We start from the raw sequence: 24,516 nt of genomic DNA, 5'->3' as shown, positions 1-24,516 counted from the left end.
TATGTATTATTACTATTAGGCAAAGCCCAGCGTTTACAGACACAAGATATACAAAAAGATTAAGAGAAGAATTACAGGAGAAAAAATACTTCCACAAGAAAAAATGTCACAAGCTTTAAGTAAAAATTTGTGTTCATTACTACAATAGATTTGTGAAAAACATTATATAGACCAATTAACTTTGATCTGTTTGAAAAAAAAAAACATCTGAGGAAGTGTGAAAATATAAACAACAAAACCTAGATATTTTTGAAAAGTATAAAAAAGAAATATGGACATGGGAAAGAAAAAAAGATTTTCTGGCTATACTGCTCAGACAGGCTCCTCGTGGTCCTGCAGAGTGGTCCTAGCTACAGAGAACTCAGAAAAGTGACTACTTTCTGGATTTAAGTATCTTTGCATTTTTTCACTTGGAATAGCTTCTGTAGCTTACCCTGAACAAGCTTGAACTGTTTTTTAACTGTTTGCTGCATTATTTTAAAATCTGCACTTAAAGTAACTTTTTAGTCGAATTTGATCGAAAGTTTGTTTGTTTGTTTGTTTAATTTAACTGTTGAGGCTGCCCACTAAAGTGTGCTAGCCTGTGTAACTGATTTATCACTGTTTCTGCATTTTCTGTGTGTTTCTATCAAAAAACCAAAAAAAAAATAATCCTTGTTTTCCCGCCTCTCCTTGACTAGTTTAGACCAGTTTACAGGCATTGCTGTATTCTGGGCTGTGGTGTAGTTCCTGTGTTGTCCATTACCTTACTTGGATAGAAGGACGTTTCTTTGCTCACCAGTGGGAGTGGGGAGCCTTGAGCAGCCTACCTGTCCCTGTAGGAAGTGACCTCAGCACAAGAGCTGTAGTAATTGGTTGTTTTGGACCATTTATAGCTCTTTTGTAGTTCCCTGTTTAAAATCCGCCTCTGGGCATTTTTTTCTGGCTATACTGCTCAGACAAGCTCCCCGTGGTCCTGCAGAGTGGTCCTAGCTACAGAGAACTCAGAAAAGCGACTACTTTCTGGATTTAAGTATCTTTGCATTTATTTCACTTGGAATAGCTTCTGTAGCTTACCCTGAACAAGATTGAACTGTTTTTTAACTGTTTGCTGCATTATTTTAAAATCTGCACTTAAAGTTACTTTTTAGTCGAATTTGATCAAAAGTTTTTTTTTTGTTTGTTTAATTTAACTGTTGAGGCTGCCCACTAAAGTGTGCTAGCCTGTGTAACTGATTTATCACTGTTTCTGCATTTTCTGTGTGTTTCTATCAAAAAAAAACAAAAAAAAAATCCTTGTTTTCCCGCCTCTCCTCGACTAGTTTAGACCAGTTTACAGGCATTGCTGTATTCTGGGCTGTGGTGTAGTTCCTGTGTTGTCCATTACCTTACTTGGACAGAAGGAAGTTTCTTTGCTCACCAGTGGGAGTGGGGAGCCTTAAGCAGCCTACCTGTCCCTATAGGAAGTGACCTCAGCACAAGAGCTGTAGTAATTGGTTGTTTTGGACCATTTCTAGCTCTTTTGTAGTTCCCTGTTTAAAATCTGCCTCTGGGCATTTTTTTTTTTGGCTATACTGCTCAGACAAGCTCCCCGTGGTCCTGCAGAGTGGTCCTAGCTACAGAGAACTCAGAAAAGTGACTACTTTCTGGATTTAAGTATCTTTGCATTTTTTTAACTTGGAATAGCTTCTGTAGCTTACCCTGAACAAGCTTGAACTGTTTTTTAACTGTTTGCTGCATTATTTTAAAATCTGCACTTAAAGTTACTTTTTAGTCGAATTTGATCAAAAGTTTGTTTGTTTGTTTGTTTAATTTAACTGTTGAGGCTGCCCACTAAAGTGTGCTAGCCTGTGTAACTGATTTATCACTGTTTCTGCATTTTCTGTGTGTTTCTATCAAAAAACAAAAAAAACAAAAAAAAATCCTTGTTTTCCCGCCTCTCCTCGACTAGCTTAGACCACTTTACAGGCATTGCTGTATTCTGGGCTGTTGCATAGTTCCTGTGTTGTCCATTACCTTACTTGGATAGAAGGAAGTTTCTTTGCTCACCAGTGGGAGTGGGGAGCCTTGAGCAGCCTACCTGTCCCTGTAGGAAGTGACCTCAGCACAAGAGCTGTAGTAATTGGTTGTTTTGGACCATTTATAGCTTTTTTGTAGTTCCCTGTTTAAAATCCGGGTTTGCGCGGCTTTGCGCGGTTGTGCGCATAGCGCAGCACCGGTTAAACAAGGTTAAACTTCTTCTGGCTCTGCCAAGTCTGCTCTTAAAATTTTCCCTTAAGGAAGCTCTACTCTTAGTATAATCAGACTACTCACTATATTGTAAGCCTAGCACTTGTTCTCAATACTTCTCTACTAAGTAAGCACTCTCGTACTAAGTAAAGCACTACATCTACCTACCACCCCTGTGAATAACCACTTCCCTTAAAGGTACAGCACTCCCTTATATTGTTCTAGCATGTCGAGTGGTAGATTACTGGTATCCTCTCCAGTTCAGCTGGTCAATCTGGGCATCTTGAGACAATGCTACAATTGTCTCATATACACAGACAACCCTCTCCTCCTCCCAACAAACACAAATACATGTGAGAGATGCAAGTATATAGCCATACTGTAGGCTGAACTCTCTCAACTCAGGGCTGGCATGACCAGACAGGAGGAGATGTTAACCACACACACAACAATCCCAGTCCCACATAGACCTACCACAACTGCAAATCAAACACATAAAAACACAAAGACATACTCGGAGGCTCTAATAAAAAACTTACCAAAACAACAGAGGCTCCCAAAGCAGACATCCAAAAATCCACCACCTCAAAACAAAACACATGCAACACATACTTCAATAAATCAGTGTGTCAACCAATCACAGCCCTTAAGGCCAAACACCATGCCTGATACACTAGTAATAGGTGACTCTATAGCCAGACACACTGATGTCCCGCTGACCAGGCTGAACAAGGAGAGGGTGACTGTGAGCTGCCTATCAGGAGCTAGGATCTGCCACATAACACACACACTCAAGTCACTCCAAAGCAAGTACAAATATGACTCCGTCATTGTCCATGCTGGCGTGAATGACCTGAGACATACCTCCCTGGACTACATGAAAAGAGACATAGAGGAGCTCTCCGATTATGTAGCCCAGGCTGCTATGACCCTGACCCTGAGCAGCATCTTGCCCTCACCAAGAATGATGCCACAATACAAAGACAAGATGATCAGCTTTAATAATTGGCTCAAGTACTGGTGTCATTCTAAGGGGAGCCAATGTCTGTCTGCCTGGGATGACATGTTGGACAAGCCACGCTGCTTCGCAAGGGATGGCTTACACCTGTCACCACTGGGCTTCTGGATATTGGCTAAGGCTCTTGCCACCCCCATAGTGCCTTTTTTAGGCAAGGCTCAAAAGACAAATCCACCTCCTTAGAAAACAAAAATGGAAAAAAACTAAGGGTAATGCTGCTCAATGCCAGAAGTCTAAATCTCAAGATGCAGGCACTCGATGCACTCCTCAGCATGGAGAACATCAACGTCTGTGCAGTAACTGAAACCTGGTTCAAGGCTCCTGAGAGCACCCCAGCGCTACCAGGCTATACCTCGTATCATGCTTTTCGGCCTCAAAACCTGGGCCAAACCACAAAGGGAGGGGGAGTGTCCATATTCATCAAGGACACCCACACCTCCAGGTTAGTAGCAACACATGAAGCATCAGAGACTATACAGGTGCAACTAACCATAGGCAAAACTGCTATACAACTGGTAGCATGTTACAGACCACCCTCCCAGTCTCAGGAACCCCACTCAGCCTTCCTGAAGACATTGGAGGATATGAATGTATCACAAAATACCATCATACTGGGAGACTTCAACTACCCAAACATAGATTGGGTACATTATTCTAGCCCTAATACCCTAGCCCAAAGGTTCCTGGAATTCATAAATTCAAATGCACTGGAACAACTAGTCACCTCTCCCACTAGGGGAGATAATATACTAGACCTGATCATCACAAACATGGGGACAAAATGCTCCACACCGGAAGTATACCCCTCACTAGTGAGATCTGACCACAAACTAATCACCCTGGATATACATATCCCACCTCCACCCCCAGCACAAAAGACCACAGTGAAAAACTTCTCAAAAGCAGACTTCACTCTTCTTAAGACTGAGATGGTATCCTTTAAGCCCACTGTGCCAGTGGATACCACATCCCACAATGCCAAATCCTTCACAAATGCTTTCTATGGATATCTCCAAGAATGCATGGATCATGCAATCCCAAATAAATTCAAGTCCCTCTCCACCAAAGGCAAGTGTCCTGTCTGGTGGACCTCAGCCATTAACAAATTGTATAACAAAAGAAGGAAGCTACTGCACGTCAGAGCAAAATCCCATAAAGGGAAAACATCTCTGATCAACATTAGCAGAAAACTACGTTCTCTCATAAAAACATCCAAGGCCAACTTTGAGAGAAAAATCGCTAAGGACACTAAAGATAACCACAAAGCCTTCTTCAGCTATGTTAGAAACCTGGGCGGAAACCCTCAGATATGCTCAGAGTTAGTTCACAGCAATAAAAAATACACTGAACCCACAGATATTGCCAACATTCTGGCTGACAGGTTAGTGCAAATTTCTCCCCTCCCTCACCCCCAAAAGAAGAAATACTTATCCCAGCTGAATGTAATCTCCCTGTCATCTCAGATGTCCAAGTGAGAACCGCCCTAAACAAAGCTAAAAACACAGCATCAATGGGACCTGACGGTATCCCGGGTTGCGTGCTACGTGAACTCCAAGAGGAGCTAAACCCGCACATAAAAATGCTATTTAACCTTAGCCTTACTTCAGGATATGTACCTGAACACTGGCGTACAGCAACAGTGGTCCCACTCCACAAAGGGGGTACCTCTACAGACCCTGGGAAGTACCGCCCCATAAGCTTAACCAGCCCGGTCTGCAAAGCTATGGAAAGAATCATTATGGAACTCATAAACAGAGACATAGGGGACCTACAGACACTTGACCCCACCCAGTTCGGCTTTGTAAAGGGCAGATCCTGCCTTTTGAACCTGGTTGACTTTTTCGAAACAGTCACTAGAGCCATTGATGAGGGCAAAGCAGTCCAGACAGCCTACCTGGACTTGGCTAAGGCTTTCGACACAATACCCCACTCAGGCATCATAGATAAGCTTAACAGCTTAAGCGTAAACCCTTATGTCACTAGATGGGTTGCAAACTGGCTAAAGGACAGAACCCATAAAGTTAAAATCGCTGGAGCAATGTCAGACTCAAAGCCAGTCACAAGTGGTGTCCCACAGGGATCTGTCCTGGGACCCCACTTGTTCGGCATTTATTTCTCAGATGTTAAAGCAAACATGGGAGGGTTGTGGCTGACAAAGTTCGCAGATGACTGCAAACTAGGCGCCATAGTCGATACACCAGCAGACACATACATCCTACAAAAAGGCCTCACAGAAATGGACAACTGGTGCCGGAGTCACGGCCTTAAACTAAATGCCAAAAAATGTATAGTCATCCCCTTTGGGAAAAACAAAGTACCCACAAATTATCACATAGACAGCAACCCACTGAGTACAGAAAAAGTAATCAGAGACCTAGTGACCCAAGCCGACAGCGACCTCTCATTTGACACCCACGTTGCCAAAGTGGTTAGAAAAACATTCTACCTTGCACACCTCATCATGAAGGGATTCACATCCAGATCCAAGGATGTCATTGTACCCCTATACTCCTCCCTCATCAGACCCATGATTGAGTACAATGCCCCATTTGGTATGTGCCTCACCTGGCATTTGCAACAGCTGGAGAGACCACATAAGTACCTCACCAAGAGGCTCAAGGGTCTCCAACATATGTCTTATTCTGCCAGACTAAAGAAACTTCAGCTCTATTCAGTAGCATACCGCCTGCTCAGAGGTGATCTCTGCCTGATGTACAAGGCCATGTCAAATCAGGATCTGATGGACATGCTCCACCTCAAAAAATCCAAATCCATCAGGACCAAGAGAGCTAAAGACTTAAACCTCGGCACAAGTATGGATAGGACATGCTGGAGGGATAGATTCATAACCCAGAGGCTTCCCATGCTTTGGAACCGGATCCCAGTTCGTATTAGGCAGAGCCCCTCACTGACTCTCTTCAAGAGAAATCTTGATGAGTGAATGGGAGATCGTAAGTTTACCCCAGGGGTCACATCTGTGTCACTGCTAGACAGGGGCACAGTAAACTAATTCTATTACATAAGGGGACCTTCATTGTGTCACTACTAGACAGAGGCACAGTATTCTAAATTTATTCTGTACATTTTTGTACCATTTCATGGGGTGGCAAACGCCACATCACTATGGCTAGGCTTACAAATGCCCCAGGGCAGATAGCCTAGTACTAAACTATGAAACTATGATATGGTGCAATATCTATGCAAAGTCAAAAGCCAAATTAATCAATACAAAAAAGGCAGCTTAAAGATATTCAAAGAGAAATACTGGCAAAGGCATCCAGATATGAAAAAATTCACAATAAAAATAAATATCACAAAGAGAGAATGTAGAAAAGAAGATTAGTAAAGTAGAAGTTAAAAAAATAGAAGATTAAGTCATGGAATGCCTGTGAAGAGAAGGATTTGGTGTAAAAGGTCTAACACAGGTTATATCACAGCATGATGATTGTGGTTGGCTGTTAGAATGAATTGAAGTTATATATTTGTATGCATATAGGTGGCTGCTGTGACACATGTTTGTGTTCAATTGTGCTTATGTTTTAGGTGCCAAATAGATATGTGAGAAGGTTATGGTATATAGGAGGTACTCTGGTGGCAGTGTAGCAGCACTTAGATTAGGCCACAAAAAGAGTAATGTGGTCTCTCTGCTAGGATTCAAGAGAGTTGTGGCAGTAGGTCTTCAGCATCAAACACCTAGGTGATTAGACACACTAGCACGAGTCACATTCCAAAACTGGCAGAGACTATGTGCTAGGTGGCTAGAGATGTCACTTTTCTTCCCAGCATTCTATGGGCCTGCTGTGGGTACTGACAAAAACTGTGCCCATCATTAGTGTTGACAGCTAGTGCAAATCCAGATTATTCTGGATCTCTCTCTCTCATTAACATCATGGTATGTTCTCATGAAAAAATGGGGGCTCATTTCTAGCAGGAACTGTGTATTTTCTGCCATCTGAACCAGATCTTTGGATCCCCATGTTGGAGACCCCTCCCTATCACCTATTATGGAGTCATTCCACTATAGTACTTTCCAGCTACATCCTTCATTGACATTGCCTCCTCTTGTACTGTCTTCAGGGGAGCAGCCACACTCTGCTTATTTATTCTGCATCTCCCTTGGCCAGCACCATCTCCTCCACCACCTACACCTGCAAATATGTCAAAGGATTGTGCCCCAGGAGCAATCTAGGGACCCAGGCTATGGCAAAAACATGACCACAGAGAAGGAAGACAGTGCCATTTAGAAGAGGAAAAAGTTATTTGGTGGAGGAGGATGTACAGATACTTTCTAGTGGAGGTAGAAATAGACTAATTAAGTATTTATTCCTTAGGAACCCAATAGATTTTCCCACATGCACTATACATTTTGTCATACACATTTATACTTTATATCTATATCTTTTGTTCTTATAGTTTGACTTATATAGGAGATGTGTGTTAGTTCATAGGATACATACATAATTGCTGTTTTCACAGTTATGGTGTGCACATAACATTGATGGACTCCTCCTGAATGCACGATACATTGGAGGTTTCAGTATGTGACCTGCTATACAATAACTACACAGGGGATGGGCCCATGTCAACACGTGTCATCATACAGAGGTGTGTGCTGCATGTTAGTAATGGGGCATGGCGTTATGGCTGCTTGTACTCGGGTGTTACAGAACCTCCCTTATCCAATGTGTTCCATTTCATTTTTGGTGGAGTCTTGTCTCTTTGTTGCTGCCATTTTGTTGTATAACTGCACATCATTTTGCTGACGTATACAGACATCCTTTCTACCTCCTATGACTCAAATGCAAGCCGTCCAGTCATTATCACTGATTTACAGGCAAATATACGCTTCAGATGGTTTACTATCAAAAGCACAAAGTTTAGATGCGCGAATGTTGAAAACGTCGACATATTTGACCAACGTCATGAATATTAAGTAGGTTAGATAATCGACAAGGGAATTTGAAACTTCCTTATCGATGTAAACGTCGAATCTTGTTTTTTTTTAGCTTTTCTTGCTGTAGTGACGCAAAGTGTGCACCTAGATTCCCGAGTTGTGCGAACCATTACAAAATGAAACCCTTAGTGCATTAAACAAAGAATGCAATATAGCCATGTGCCAGTAGTATTTCCATGAATTACCCTTGCAATAAACAGTACAGCATCACAATAGTAGTCACCATCAACCATGTTAACACAGTCCTTTTTGCATATCCATCACCAGGTATACACACAGTCCCCCTTGCATTTTCATTGCCAGTTATCCACACAATCCTTGTTGCAATTCCATCAGCAGTTGGTATGTTCATTATTACATGGAAAGCTTTACAACAATTGGCAGAAATATGTTTCTGGAATGATATCCACAACACTTGTACCCACAACCTAAAAGCAGCAGTGTTTAGCTACCAGTTCAACAAACCCTTTAGGGGTGAAGTCATTCCTCTTCTGCAGCAACCTGAGAAATACCTCCTCCCTATTGACAAGGCGTCTACGCTTAGGTAATGATGGTAAACAACTCATAAGTCTGGCCCGCATATCCTCAGTATGGTTCTGTTCCAGGCAAATTACATGCAGAACATTATGTAGAAATAGCTGTTTCTTGCCAGGCAGACTCCTTAACCTCCTATGTCAGCCCTCAACACTATTTTGTGTACGTGGATATCCCATGGTACATGTATATGCCTGATTCCAAAAAGCCACTTCAAATAATGGTGGTATGACTTCAGTGGAGAACTGTCTCATGCCACTTCTCCGTGGTCTGTCCACTAAGTAATTTGTTTTAAAGAACTCACATAAAGGCTTGCCATGTGCAGGCATTTCACTCTGAATTTCCTGGAATGTGTCCATGACATCGTTAGGGGGTACAAAGGTCAATGATGGGATCTGCTTACACAATGAAGCAAACTGGATGTCATTGCCAAACTCCACAGTAAGCTGCAACTTCTGTATCTGATGCCATATGATCTAACAAAAGTGGATCCAGCACCCCAATGCATGTGAATCTGCAAGATTTCTTTTAACACTATTAACAGCTGCTTTCTCAAAATCACTCAAAACAATGGCAGGCTTGAAAAATAACCCATGTTCCTGACAAAGTTGTAATAAAACTATCCATAAATAGTTATATGTCTGCTCAGATTTTGATGTCAAAACCCCATATACAGCAGGAAATACCTTACCATTAATGTTCCCCTGTAAATTACAGTGCATGGTATATAGCTGCTTACATTCACAGGCATTTAAGGGGAATGTGTCATCAATGAGTATCACCTAATTCGAACAAAGTTTATGGAGGTTACTCACAGTAGTGATGATGAGAGCTGGTGGGGTACCCTCACTATGTTCACCCCGGCCTATTAGGAATGACCCAGACTTCAATGGCAGCATATCTGCTGTCAAGTCCCTCAGTATGATATTTTCTGTGCCTTGCACCTCCCTACTCTTTCTGCATAGTCTGACTGTTTCAGAACATCTGTATTTGGCAGAGTGGCAACTATATTAGTGGAGGTGATTGCCATCACCTCAGAAACTATCCTGAAAGGGTCTCCTGACAGGAAGCAGCACGTCTCTTAATGTCACAATGTACCTGTGCTTCCTCATCTCTCTCCAGAGTGGGACCATAAAAATGGCCAGTACTTTTTAACAGCCATTCACCTTCTGCTATGGTTTCTCCTACACAACAGCCTTTACATTTATGTTTGATTTTCCTAGTGCAACACCAGTAGTTCCTGCTACCTCTACTTCTTTCCAAGTAGTACTAGTAGCCATCTATATTCAGCAGCTTCTTGCCCTTCTCTGTTTCAGTGGTGGTGCATGTGGACCCCATTACACGTGGGATTGCGTCTCTGACGTCCGACATGCTCACTATGTGCTTATGACCTATATGTGGGATACATAGATATCACTAACTATGTCTATCATTACAACTGTACAGCACTTTACAGTTCTTTGACGCTACTACACTTACCCTGTATAAGCTGCCACCCACCGTTGTAAATCCAGTCTCATATGCTATCCAACTACTATTGATGGCTCTTTAAATTGTGCGCCTCTGTCAATTACGTGCATTACTATAGACGTCTCATTGTTTCCATGACATGTGTTTGATCGACGGTTATATATCTGACAGCACAGTATTTACAGTGTTATGACTGTCGATTAAAGGATGTTAGAAATCATTACTTTCAAACTTACAGCTGTCAAACATTCATCTGTCGTCCAAGTAAGTTTAGATCTTTTGATAGTAAACCACTTCAGATAATGGTTACATAATCCTCTTTGAATGGCCTTGAACCATTGATATGTTTTTGGCAGTGTGCACTGGAAATTCTGGTATATCTGGCTGCACAGTCTCATACAGTAGATGAGTCTTTTCCTGTCAGTGTTCATTTGTGTCACTGATGCCAGAAATCAAACTACTGCACTTTAAATAACATGGCTATGCATTTGGCCACAGTGTGTATATGTTGGTACATTCTGCTCTGGATGTTTTTTCCATCTTCAGTCATATTCCATGGCTATGTCTGCTATGTTATGTGTAATGTGCTTACCTTTATGTGACTCACAGCTGTCTTTATGTGCACAATTAAGTGCACAGCATGTTTCAGTTGTACAATCTATATGTGCACAAGTAAGTGCACAGCATGTTTCAGTTGCACAATCTGTAAGCGTACAATTAAGTGTGCAGCATGTTTCAGTGCACAATTGAGTGCACAGCATGTGTCAGTTGAACGATTTACTACTTCTCCTGCATTATTTGTGATTCATTTTCCACCATTTTCTGAGTCTGACTGACTGCATGTCTTTGGCCTTGAAAAATCTTATATTCCACGATATGTATAATCACATAGTACAGGATTATACTTATAAAAGTACTAAAAAAAAGAAAAAAAGAAAACAGCAGCTTAAAAGAACCTCTTTAATCCGATAATGTGGTAATATTAAGGTGGGAAATCTTGCTTGAAAGGGTATATATTGTATTTTCATGCATTTTCATGTATTTTTATTAATTTTGTATATATTTTTTAAATAAATTGGGAATTAGAAGGGGAAGTGATGTAATATGCAGATAACTGCATCACATTTAAAATTTTGTATTTAAGTAAGGTTGTGAATGCAAAGAGATGTCTGTAAAAGTTCACAGATTTTTGTGAATGAAAGTGCTTACCACGTTATTGGATTAAAGAGGTTCCTTTAAGCTGCTATTTTCTTTTTGAGATTTTTTTTATTGCTAGTTTTCAATTTTACTTATAAAAGTACCTCAGTTTCAGAACAATATGATTGCAAATCTTGCAAGTTGCCATAAAGCTGGGAAGATACATTCAGATGATGTTGCATGCTAATATTGTTACAACAACTCTCCCAGGAAGTTTTTAAAAATACATTGTATACTTTGCTGTAGAGCAACCAAGTCAATGATTTATTCTTATATACAGACACCTGTGGCAAAATACTTCTGCGGTAATATCATGTCACAACTACCAGTTTTAAAAACACAGCTGATCAAATTGAACAACATACAATAATGCAGGCATGGCTGATGAAGGACCTAGTCTAGCAGCTGAGGCTATAATCACAAATCAAGCTTGAATAACATGACATTTTCAAACAAGAAAATGATAAGAGAAAGCAATTAAATGATCCCTTAATAAGTGTTAAAGTGTCAGTAACACATTGCCAGGAAAAACAGCATTAAACTTTTCAGTGGTCTTTTACAATAACACATACTATGTTTTCTCCTTAGACTGGTTTTCACATCTTGAAGAATGTGTTTAAGACAATAACTTCATTATAAATCATTTGACTGCACTGATAATAGGACGCCCCAACACTAAAAATATTAATAACAGACACCAGGCTTACAATTCATGTTGTGTTCACGAGATAAACAGCATGCATTGTGTCATTACAGGTTAATCCTGGTATTTCAAGATTTTTGTAAAAATATGGTATGAAGTTAGCAGTTTGTCACTTACATGACAATGGATTACTTGGACATGCAGGTTGGTCTTTGCCCCCATTAATAAAGTAGTCAATGTGGCCAACTGGTATTCTTATTCCCAGATCTAAAAAAAGGAGCAAATACAAGTTACATATCATACATATGAGCTTATATTGACATAAACAATTTCATACACAGACATATTTTATAGTCTTCAGCATTATTTAAAAACATTCAGTAAGAATCCACATAGATCCTAACTTCAGATCTCCTTTTCTGTTTTTTATTTGTGGATGCATGTCTAAGGAATTCTCCCCACAGGCTTTTCCTCTTCAGTCTCTATACTTGCACTTAATGATTGTTTGAGAAATATACATTATTACATCACTGAGTCTAAAGTCAATTTATACTGCCACCTGAGATCAGCAAGCCACCTTTGGCTTATCCATGATAAGCATTAATTCAGTGTGTGACCTAAAGCAGTTTTATTATCAGATGAATTTAAAAAGCCACAAGTTGCTATCAATTACTTAGCAGAAGTTTTCAGCAACTGACAGTTGCAGGCACAACATAGTGGGTGCCTGTTTTTTGTTCTGACATAAAAACTACAAACCAGATGATGCAAAGGGAATGTGCCTCATTACCATGGCTGTCACCTTGTCCTTTTCAAAAGAGGTTTGCACTACAACCATGATCCTACATGCACAAAACATGCTACTTCATGTTGTCCTCATCAGTTTAGGCTCCTTAACCCGTGAAAGTGACTCTAACATGAATGCCGCGAAGAGCTTCTTCATGTAGGACTATAGTACAGCAGTGCTCTTCTTGTTCAAATGTATACAATCTTCTGGCCATGAGTTCACCCATCACTGCCCACATCTAGGTATAATGAAGGCACAATGGGTACCTCTACTGCAGCAGTATCAAAATCACATCTTTTTCTAGGGGTGAAGAGATGTTCTGTCTATGATGAATTTTGTTAATGCCCTCATCTGGAATAAATAAGATTGCAGTCTGTTTATATATATATATATATATATATATATATATATATACATATATATATATATATATATATATATATATATATATATTTTTTTTTGTTAAAACTTTGTCTACCTGTAGGGAAAAAAGTTTGAAGCCTACTACCCAACAGCAAACCAAATCAGTTAAAGTTGTCATAAAACACACTCAGTGAAACTGCGGGTGACATTACTAGCAAATCTTCTTTCAGAGAAGTCAAACCCTCCTGCAGTCACCAATATTGAGGATTTTACCACCAATACCACCTACTTATATGCACTACCTCCATGGTTACACAACCACAGAAAAAAACAGAATATTCTGGATGAGTGAAGACAGTGGTTTGTGCAACTGCAATCTCACTGTAGAGCTGATTACTGTAAACATGCCACAGAACCTGTAAGGTCAGTAATTTGGGATCATAAAGATTGAATTCAATCAGTTATAATTTGTTCAATAGTAGATATTCCAAGAAAACCATCCATTGATCTGTTTGTTTATTTTCAGTGATGCAGTAAATAAAACATGTCCTGTCACTTTTCCCTTATGATAAGGAAACATTTCCATCCCTATGTCTTACACCATCATATAGCAAACACATCCACATACTGTACTTGTTTCCCTTACAGTAAGATAATCCACCCTTGCCTTGAATGCCATCATCCAACCTCATCATTGGTTGACTCCTCTCACAAATCATTTTTCATTTAGAACAGCAGGATTATTTTGTCAGAAAACCGGAGCAAGATTTTTATTTATTTTATGCTGTCTGAAAACCATGTCAAATGCTGTAATTAATTTTTTGCAGTGTTTATTTCACCTTTTTCTGACGGCACACTTCAGCTTATTCCAATTACTTGCTCATGTATTAACATTTTGGTCTCACTTTTTAGCATGGTAGCAATGTGTTTTCCCCTCTGGAACTCTGACACAATTATCATTATGTAGTTTTGTCCAGAACGAATGCAACTATGTAGTGACACTGACATAGCTTATAAGATGACACGTTAAGATGAATTTAGAGAAATCTTGAACCAAAACATACAAATAGTACTTCATTTATAAACTCTGATTTAACTTTGCAGATCATTTGTTTGTAACATTGATCCTTGATTTTTCATCATAAAACTAAAGAATTGGCTGTGCATTCAATAACACAAATATTTCTTCATAGCCAACTTCCATCACAGCAACAGGAATATTGGTATGACAGTAGCATTGTTACCTCAGAGCAAGAGGTTCTCCCGTTCGATTCTCAGCTTGGCTTGGGAGTGTCTTCTGTGTGGAGTCTGCATGTCCTCTCTGCGGTTGGGTAGCGTTTGAAAGACATGCGTGCTTAAATGGGTGTGCCTTTGTTGAAGGTTGGGCATTGAGCTGGCTCCTCGGTGTTTCATAAAAAATCTCCTGCCAATCATTAGCAGACTGGAGTTCCGCTGTGGCGACCCCTTACCGGGAAAAAGCCAAAAGACAAACAACAACAACAACAACTTTAAGAGGCCATAACCCAAGTGTTACAGTCTATAATCAAAGCGGAGTTCCTTCAACTCAGTTGCACATAACATGCCATAGCCACTTTGAGAGGATAAGGTCAGCAAACATATCACCACTCTGTTCAATGGTACATCCTTGACAGATTGCCAAGTGTGCATAAAGCTACTAAATGTTCTGCCAAAGCTATTAAATGCATCCTGAGTCACTTTGCTGCATTAAATACCTTCTGAATATAACGCAACAGATTCCCTTGGATGATAGCTAAAAGTAAGATACTGTTAAAATATTGGGATGGTACATGGTCTATATCCCTTATTGGCACAACACAAAACTATGTAAAAATTCAGTAACAGAAAAAGGGTCTTCTTTGATAAACTTAGATAGACAAGAAATTTTGAGGAGCAATGATCTTTTCTCAGATAAATGATCTAAGCTCTCTTCAATCCAAACATTAACCAAAGCAATGATGAACTTTTCAGAAATTATTTTCAAAAGGCATTGTCTATTAAACTTAACTTCCTGACATCCCTGATGAACACCCCTAAGCAAAAGGAGGCTAAAAGTTTTAAATGCATGAAGTCAATCCATTCACACTTAGGACACAATTACAAAAATAAAACATTTATGGTTTCCCATGATCATATTGCATTCTGCCTAGATTTACTCACCTTGACCCATGCCAGGATATAAAAGCAAGCAAACTTTATACCTATCCACAAGACTGGTTCATTAACTAAAAACAATTATTTCAGAGCTCTAGCCATTGTAACACCATGTCCAGTTTTATATAATACATAGTTCATTAACTTTTAAGGGACTTCATAAAGCAAAATTGTAGTTTGAAGAGATTACAACATGATTTTAGAAAATTATATTTAAGTCAATGCCATATTCCTCCATATCTGGCATACTGAAGTAGTTTCTGGTCTCTTCCTTGTCTACAAGATATCTGATACTATCAGACTTAAATGCCTTGTTGACAAGAGTACTTAATCTTGGAATACATGCCATTTGTCTAAATGTGTCCCAAAAGTACCTGTTATCAAAGAAAAGTATACAGTCAAAAGGATTACTGCATGTTCATGTAAATATCACACTGAGCACTAAAATAACATAAGTAGGTACATGGGGTGGGGGTTAGAACTGCAGGCAGAATGCATAGAAGGATAGTACTTCGTCCCCTTTCAACACACAAAAAATTGGGTCTTTCAAGTTATAGTAGACACAGCATGGCAAACAGAGTACCCAATTATGGCACAGTGCAGGAAACACTTGGGTTAAGGTCCACTACCCTGTCTGCTTACAGAAATCATAATCGGTATGGAAACAGTTGATCAAAGAGTAGTTGTCCGATGAATAAGTGTTGTTTAATGTGATTAACAACAGCAAAGGTTTAAAGGTAGAATTTACTGTTAGTGAATATATATTATTTTTAGTTCTTAACTTTGAGTCTATTTGGAAACATTTAACATAAATGACAGAAAAAAAATATTTGAAGCAGAATAATCCCATAATTGTGGGAAGAAAATATAGTGCAGGCACAAATCTTTTAAAGCAGGAAGTGCAGCCACAGAGCTTTTATTAAAAATATTGGTATTTTCATCCAGTGCAGTCATCAAACTAAATTGGGCTTGCGTGTAACTCAGACATATGTTTGTAGTTCTGTTGTCATAGCAGTCTGACTCCATCTTCTACCATGAATGTAACTTGCTGTTCCTGCATTAGTCATGTTTCAAAATAATGGAAGCAATGTTAGTGATTCTTATGAACATAAACACATTCTTAGATCAGATTTCTAATTAGTTATACAAACACTTGTCCAAAAGTCCACTAGAATAAGATCGGAGTACACTGATACTGGTGCTCTCCAGAGAAGGGCAAGTCCTGCTCTTTTTATAAACATAAAGTATTAACAGGAAAAAATACCATTAGGTTTTATATAGCTGTAAACACCTCCTGCACTCCCATTGCTCAAGCATCCCTGCTTTTCTTCAAATTAAAAAGAAAGATTCTGCCTCACTTTCAGGCAGGTAACTACATCCTAAAGGTATATAATTTTACAAATGCGCTAGTTGTTATCTTATATAATACTTTTCACACTCACACTCACTTTGTCTTGTGTATTTGTCGGTCAGCTGCTTGGAGTTTAGTAATGGGTTGGTATACCTTTTACCACCCCAGAGGTAACAACAACAACCTAAACCCCCCATATCCATACACATCTTTACTCATCAATGAGCATTTATACCTGCTGGACTAGTTGTACAGTTTTACTTACCTTACATTCCTTTAAGCTTTGGCTAAATCTAACCAAGGAGTCACTCACTCAAATAACTAGACCACAAATGGTCTCTTGATAATTCTCATAGTTTTTATGGTAGCCAGTGACACAAACCCCAGGATGTACTATATAGGCAGTAGGATCTATCCTGGAGGCATCTATGATGAGTATGCACAGCAAGTTTATTGGATATGGTGCCACCATCCCAGTATCATAACCATCACAGATTCATGGATAAAAACCTCACAACTTGCTCCTATCTGCCACCACCTTACTTTGCTGACATTTCAAGTTATGCCTGTCATCTGTAATGATGATCACAAAATCCTGGACACATTTAACACTACAAGGTTGCAGGTAGCAAGGAGTGGAGTGCTTGTTTTGCGCCAGATCTTTCACTAACTTTAACTGGCACACATATAGGTTGTGCACCTTGGCATGTCTCTTGGCATCTTTATAGGATTGAATTTTGTCTTTCTGGTGACTGTTTCTCTGTATCAGTAGCTTATCTAGTCTAGGACTGGACTGTGACAAAGAAGATAACTTGCAAATATTGCTGTAATTAAAATATACGCCTTGTCAGGAAAGATGCAGCTGTGAGACTAACCACAATTATGAATCAAGTTGTAAACATACTGTTTCTGAGGAATAGCTTTATTACCTCCAGTTTTGCTTGCTTTGCATTGCCTATAAACCAATATAAATTGTCATTATCTTGCTGGCATACATAGAGCTATTCTTCTGTGATCAGTGGGTAAACTACCACAGAACAACCTGAACTGGACTTGGTTGAAAGGTGACTCATTGCCTACTATGATGAACTTTAGGAATGCCAGTCATTAAAAACATTTTCCCTATTACTGTTATTAAAAATGTTGGCTGAGGCAGATGGTATTACTTCATTTATGGCAATAAGTAGGGGATTCATCAGTCATACCTTGAATATAGTCACTGTTGTTGTCTGGCATGTAGTAATGGTGTTAATAGCTGTTCAAACACATTGTATTATGTCAAGTCAAACATCTGAACACTCTGAGCTGCCAAGTGCTCAGGATTATGCGTAACGCACCGCATTTAAGACATAGAGCTCACAATGTTCCACTCTTCCGCATTGAGTGTTGGTTCCGCTGTGCACATTCTGATTGGCTCATATACCGCGAAAATAGCTAATCAGAATGTGCAAAACTGAACCAACACTCTTAATGCGGAACAGCTCCCAACAATACGACATCACAGAGGCACAAAAACCGTCACCCGCTCCAGTCTCTTCTCCAGTTGTTGCATTCCAGACAGTTTGTGTGGAATAGCAATCAGCATGCTGATGTTTCCTACGTAAGATAGCTTCAGGATGTCGCAGTCAAGCTCATGGTCTGCAGCTGCAAGAAAGTTACCTTTGGTCTGCATTATTGGAACTTTAACTGTCTGCTTGTCATTCAGGTGGAAAACTTTGGACGAGTGTCTGGGCAACTGGTCTTAGGGAAAGTTGTGAGAATCTTTTAGATAATGACTTAGAAGTGATTTTTCATTGTTCCTTATTTACATTTCAAAAGAATGTCTGTAAGAATTTGCTCAAAGTACTGAAATGGATATTGAAATGCAAATGCTGAAAATATGTTATCTCTTGGTTTAATGTCTCCAAGTGGTTTGGGTTTCTAATACCATTACAGGAATGGACTCCATTTGTAAGTCTATGTGGCTTCATGAAATTACTACTAATTCAATGTCTGATGCTAGCCAAGAAAGCTCTTATCAGCATCCACAATGTGCTCAGGTGGTCAGATGAGAAGAAAAAACATTTCACTTTACATCTAGGTGCATTACACATTATGTGAAGAAATTCATGCTTCCCTAGGTTTGTTACTTAAATTCATCAAAATAATAGTATAAAAATTGATTATGTAACACAATGCTAGAGCAGAATACATCTAGAAGGCCTGTTAAGATGCCTAGATGGTGGAAAGAGTATTCACTTGTTATGATATTTACAACTACTAGACATAATCATACAAGCAGGGTATCAGAGAGGGTCAGAAAGGAGTTTGTAGGTAGCCCTCTTGGAACACAGGAGAAACAGGATTACAGAGTATAATGGTTGGCTACCGCAGTAAACAAGGGGCAGTAGGAGGATGGGAGATCACCTGACAGAGAGACCATCCCTGTGAAGGGACATTCACCAGCTTTACACAGACGTTACAGATTCACTTAGTGCAGGATTTGGAAAGGTAATCCTCAGTGAGTGCACCTTAAAATAAGGTGGAAAGGGGAGGGAGAGTAATGATACCAGATGAGCAGGATAGGTGAATGCATAGTAAAGATAAGGTGGAAAGAAATGTAGACAGTTTAGGAAGTAACAGTGTGAGATGGATTATGGCTGGGTACCCTTACTCTGCAAAGAAAGGAGTTTGGGTAGGAATATGGAAGAGCTGCAAACAATGATGCAGGATGGGCTGTGGACATTGCTGGTATCATGGAAAGAAGGGCCAATGACAAGAGAGAGTGAGACATGAAGGTGCTGGATATAAACTGTTCAGAATGTCAAAAAAGGAGAGATGGGTGATGTAGAAGTTTGCAAATGGAGGCCATCAGATAAGAATTGGAAAGGAAGGAAGAGCACTAGACAAGGAATGGCGCCAGGATACAGGTAGTGTTAGAAGCTAGGTTAAATACCATGACAGTGAAGGTTGAAGAAACTGGGAAGACCTCATGGAATGATACAGTGTGTCACCAATCAGATACATAAAGAGAGTGGGATGAGAGACTGGAGAACAGAATAAATGAGTGGAGTGTAAAGAAGAAGGTAACACTCATGAGGGATCTAAATCTGCTATGTGCAGCCTGGAAGATTCTGAACTTCAGGGTAGACAGGAAGCGGAATTGGTTGAGGACTTGAACCATGAGAAGGTTTGCTATCTGGAGTTAGTGTGTAACAGAAGATCTTAATTACTGCAGATGGTGATGTGGATATCCAGGATGAGGTACTGTTAATCGAAGGATTTTGCTTGAAAAACCATTTCAGCTTAGCACAGGGGAAATGGTGCGTTTTCGCGCAGTGTGAAATCACTGTGTTCCACATTTTGGCTGTTTGTCACACATTGTCAGGGTCTGTGTTCCACATTGACCTCTTAAGAGGTTGAGACCTATGTCAACACTGGTGTTTCTGATAGTGCTTGCCTGGCACTCAAAACAGTTATTTAACATCCTATTTATCATGCTGCATGTATTCAGTAACTAAATATTCTTCATTGTAAGTAATTTAGGTTTTACAGCCATTTCTGTGCTATATCTAAGTCTTGTCATTGGTTGCTCTGTCAGCTGCTATTAGACCAGACACTGGAAGAATAACTGGAGTGAGACTGAGAGGTAGGATCCCAATCTTAGTAGTGCAATTAGGGTGTTAAACAACCTGCACCCTCTACTTGCAAACCTTGCAGGAATTATTAGTCTGGATCATTTTGAGGGTAGTTTATTACTGGTTTGCATCATTCCTTACCAGAAAATGGTAGGGAAAGTGGGAAGCAGCTATAGTTATTTTGGTTACTGCTACCACCAAGGATCTTTTCCAGTTCTTACACCAGAATATTACGTAATAGCACTGGCTAATTATTTATAATCCATTGAAAGTTTACAAAGATTTGCTGTAGTGCTAGCTTAAGGGAGTATAATATATATATATATATATATATATATATATATATATATATATATATATATATTTAATGGCTAATGTGGATGCATCAATAGTTTTAAGAATTTGTGGAAACAATAATGGTGCATGTCTTAATCTATTATTTTGTGTCAGTCCTCTTGCTGTTGGTGTAAATGAGCTGGTTTGTACCTTACCTCTAATGCACTGATACATTTATATTTTACTTTCTTGTTTATGTTTTTGTACAGTTGTAATTATTTACTATTTCCCTTCAGAATATTTGTAGGGTTATTGATTTCTTATTGACTGAGTCTGAGTTGTGCATTGAAGAGCCTTTGCCCCAGTTCACCCACCTAGTTAACAAATAAGAAAATAAAAAAATATGAACTGATTTTCAGAAGTTCTGTTTTATGCTGTTTTCGAGTATATATGTATTGCAATTGGTATATTTCCAGTTAGTATGTTCTCGGTGTACAGAAAATTAACAGGATATGTATATGTTTACTATAAACACTAGATATATTGGTCATGCTGATGATGTCTAATTACCATGATCACTATATTGGCTACTAATTTTTGCACATGGTTTGTAGGTATATGTTATTCATTCTTTACTTTTCTAAAAAAATAAAAGGTATAAAAACAATTTACCTACCTGATCCTCAAGAAATAATTTCATTCTTGTGTTATTCTTATTACTGAAGTAGAATTGATTGGGTTTCAACCATAAATGAGTGTACTGGAACTGTAGTCCTCAAAAATTACATGACCATATTATCAATTAGGGGCATATATAGGTTCATAGTTAAGTACTATACTAAATGCCCTTGCTGGCCATTTTTAAGCTTATCCAGTATCCCTTTTGGTACTAAAACAAATCTATGCCATTTGGTGTTAGATTGGCCTTACTCATCCAATGTCAATAATTATATATTACCCATAGTGAGAATAACTGGGATCATACTACAAATAATTTGAGATGAGTCCATTTGAAGTACAGGGGTCAGTTCCATAGTTAATTTCTTATTACTCATCCATAGATCCAAGTTGTGCTTGAATAAGGACAAGGAAGAGCTTTATTTTATGTGGATGGAGAGTCTGTTGCAGAGCAGTGATATCCTCTAAGAGGTATATCTAGCCCTCCAAACTGAATATTTCTAATGCCATTTGACTTGTTGATTTGCAGTATACTGAGTTGGAGAATGCCTTATATGCCAGACACAGGTCATTTTCTTAACCCTCTGTAGGACACCAAGTATAGTGACAGGGCTTTGAGTAATTCCATATATGACATTTGGTTTAGGCCTTGTATCCTTTTAGTAAGGTATCTATGGGGGTGTTCCAGTTGTTCCATGTGGCTGGACAGATACATGACAAAGGGGGCATTGTATTCAATGGTTGGTCTAATGAGCGCTGAGTAATGGGGAGCAAGTAGTCACAATCCCTTTGTTTATAAGCTGTGCAATACAGAAGGACTTTCTTCTAACAGTGGACACATATTGGTAAAAAGTCAGTTCACCTTACACATTTGTTCCCAAATCCTAAACAAGTGGGTTAGCTCTTAAGGGCATATTGTCAATGTGGTTGTTCCCTGGGGTAGATGACTTCCAAAAGGATACAATAATGCACTTTTGGCATTTAGTTTTAGTCCGTGATTTTTGCACTAGTTATTTATTGAGACAAACCTTCCTGTAGGATGGTTAAATCATTTGAGGATTCAATGAGGCCCCCTAACTTGCAGTCATCTGCAAATTTGTCAGCCAGAGCCCTTTGGCATTGGCTTTTACTTCAGAAAATTAGAAGCCAAACAGGACAGGTCCCAGCACAGAGCACTGCGGGACTGCACTGGACTCTGTTTTACATAATACTGGCAAATGGACACTTATGACTTAAAATTAAATGTTGTTGGTAATTTTGGTAAACCCAACATTTTCCCATGCCATACAGATTACCCACCCCTCCTATAACACATTCTTATAAGATATCTAGGCACTCTTATTTCCTTATCTTTTGACCATTATGTCCCATCAGAAGTCTAGAAAGCCTTCTACTATCTAATTTCCAAAAGCATCTGCTCTAGATCCAAAAATGTCTTAATTCCCCATTAGTCATATCTCATCTTGAATATAATGGGTGTTTGGGTATGTTTTTCTCTATAACTCAACTTGAGAGACCTCAGAGTTTCCAAACTAAAAAGATCACTGACCTCAAAAATATTTGGTATCAGGACAGACCGGCAGCCCTTTCTGTATATACTCAGTTTATTAAAAAATAGCAAAAATATCCTCATTTTTTCTTGAATATACTTCATAAAACAAAAATTCAACAAAAACATCTATTATATCCCAGAAAGTATATATTACAACATTTATTTTGTCTCATACAGGAACAGGATTTCTTTAGAATAAAATAACCGCACTGACATACTCCTTAAATACCATTTATTTAAAGCACATGACTAAAACTACCAAAAATAATCTTAAAATCTGAGTATGGTTCTGTTTTAAAACAAATTATTATTCAAACCTGTTTTTTTATGATTTTAACAGCAATTGCCAGTAAAATTCTTTAAATAGCAGAACATTTTGCCAAACCCGTGCTTTCATTTTAAATATTTTTTTCCAGAAGAAAAAATACAAATGTATTAAATTCTGGACAGGCCATAATATGCTTCACTAAATCATTAAGTAAATCTTTATTTTTAATGGCATAATGTTGATGATATATTTGTTTCTTTAATCTAGTGTCTGTTTTGCCTATATAAAACTTAGGACATGGCAAACAAGTAGCAATATATATATCACCCTAAATGTATTGCAGTCAAAGTGCCTTTCACAATAACGGATTACATTATTCTTATCCACCATGATAAACTTGCCAATATTAATATAGTTACATTGTTTTCTTGCCCCACATTTAAATATCCATGGATTTGAATGTTTACAAACTCTTTCATTACTGCTTTTAAATCGACTTACAAAACATGCTTATTAGATAACTCAGTTGGCCATCCTTGTTGGTCAAGGATGGAGGGAGTTTGCCATACGTTCAAAGAAGTTCAAAGATATTGAGTGAAGTTAATCTATTCAGTTATTGAATGCGATTAAACTAAAGAGGACTGATTCTTTTGTACCATTTTTAGGAAGTCATTAAGTGTTAAAAATGAAACAAAAAGTTGAATATGATTATTTTAGTTTCATGTATCTCTAGGTTTCTATTGTTAATCATGATAGCCAAGCCATTGTGCAGAAATATTGGAATTTATTTAAACAGGAAGAAGAGTTGTTGAAACAAAAATGGACCTAATATAGTCCGCGCAACTCTCCAGAAAAAAAAGATTTTTAGACTTTAATGTAATAAAACAAAATGGCACACTACCTGGATGAGCTTTCCACTTTCCACACTATTTCTTGTGTGCCTCTCAACAACTGTTATCTTTCAGAATTTCTTGAAACTCATCCCAACACACTTTGGTAAAAGCACAGCTAAGAGTTTATAGCTACAATTAGAATAACAGCATTGAAAAAAAGAGAACAAAGGCAGATTCTTCATATCAAGTAAGAAAAGGTTTATCTTACTGAACTTAAAAATATTACAGCAGTTTTAAAATTAGGATCATAGGATCATAGCAAATTACTAGGCTATTGGCCCAGAGGTATCTATTGATCCAGCATGTTCTATTTAAGTCACGTGCCATATTTAAATCCCTTGCACTCACCACTTTGTGAAAATATTACTTCATACAAAGTCATTTCTAGTTGACAGCTGCTAACCATCTCCTATGTACATGCAGTCTATGGCCAGTCAGCATTCAGATCAGTGTCCTGTTTATCTGAAAGAGCTACTGTATCCTTGTGTCCTTGCCCAATATGTTAGATCATCATGTGAAGAGCTGCTTGCTGTTTGAA

General features: G+C 38.7%; 1 protein-coding gene across 1 annotated transcript in view; it reads right to left on the bottom strand.

Moving 5' to 3' along the window:
- PLA1A (phospholipase A1 member A) overlaps window positions 1–24,516 on the bottom strand; it is a 444,480-nt gene that overhangs the window by 262,114 nt on the left and 157,850 nt on the right. The window contains exon 6 of the mRNA XM_044071493.1: window positions 12,202–12,291. Coding sequence (XP_043927428.1) covers window positions 12,202–12,291 — 90 coding nt within the window. The remainder of the gene's footprint in view (window positions 1–12,201; window positions 12,292–24,516) is intronic.

This window comes from Protopterus annectens, chromosome 5.part0 (genome assembly GCF_019279795.1).
Source record: "Protopterus annectens isolate FY-2018-M chromosome 5.part0, PAN1.0, whole genome shotgun sequence".
In the NCBI taxonomy this organism is placed as follows: Eukaryota; Metazoa; Chordata; order Ceratodontiformes; family Protopteridae; genus Protopterus; species Protopterus annectens.
Note: the sequence above shows the minus strand (reverse complement) of the source record. Positions and strands in the feature narration are given on the sequence as shown.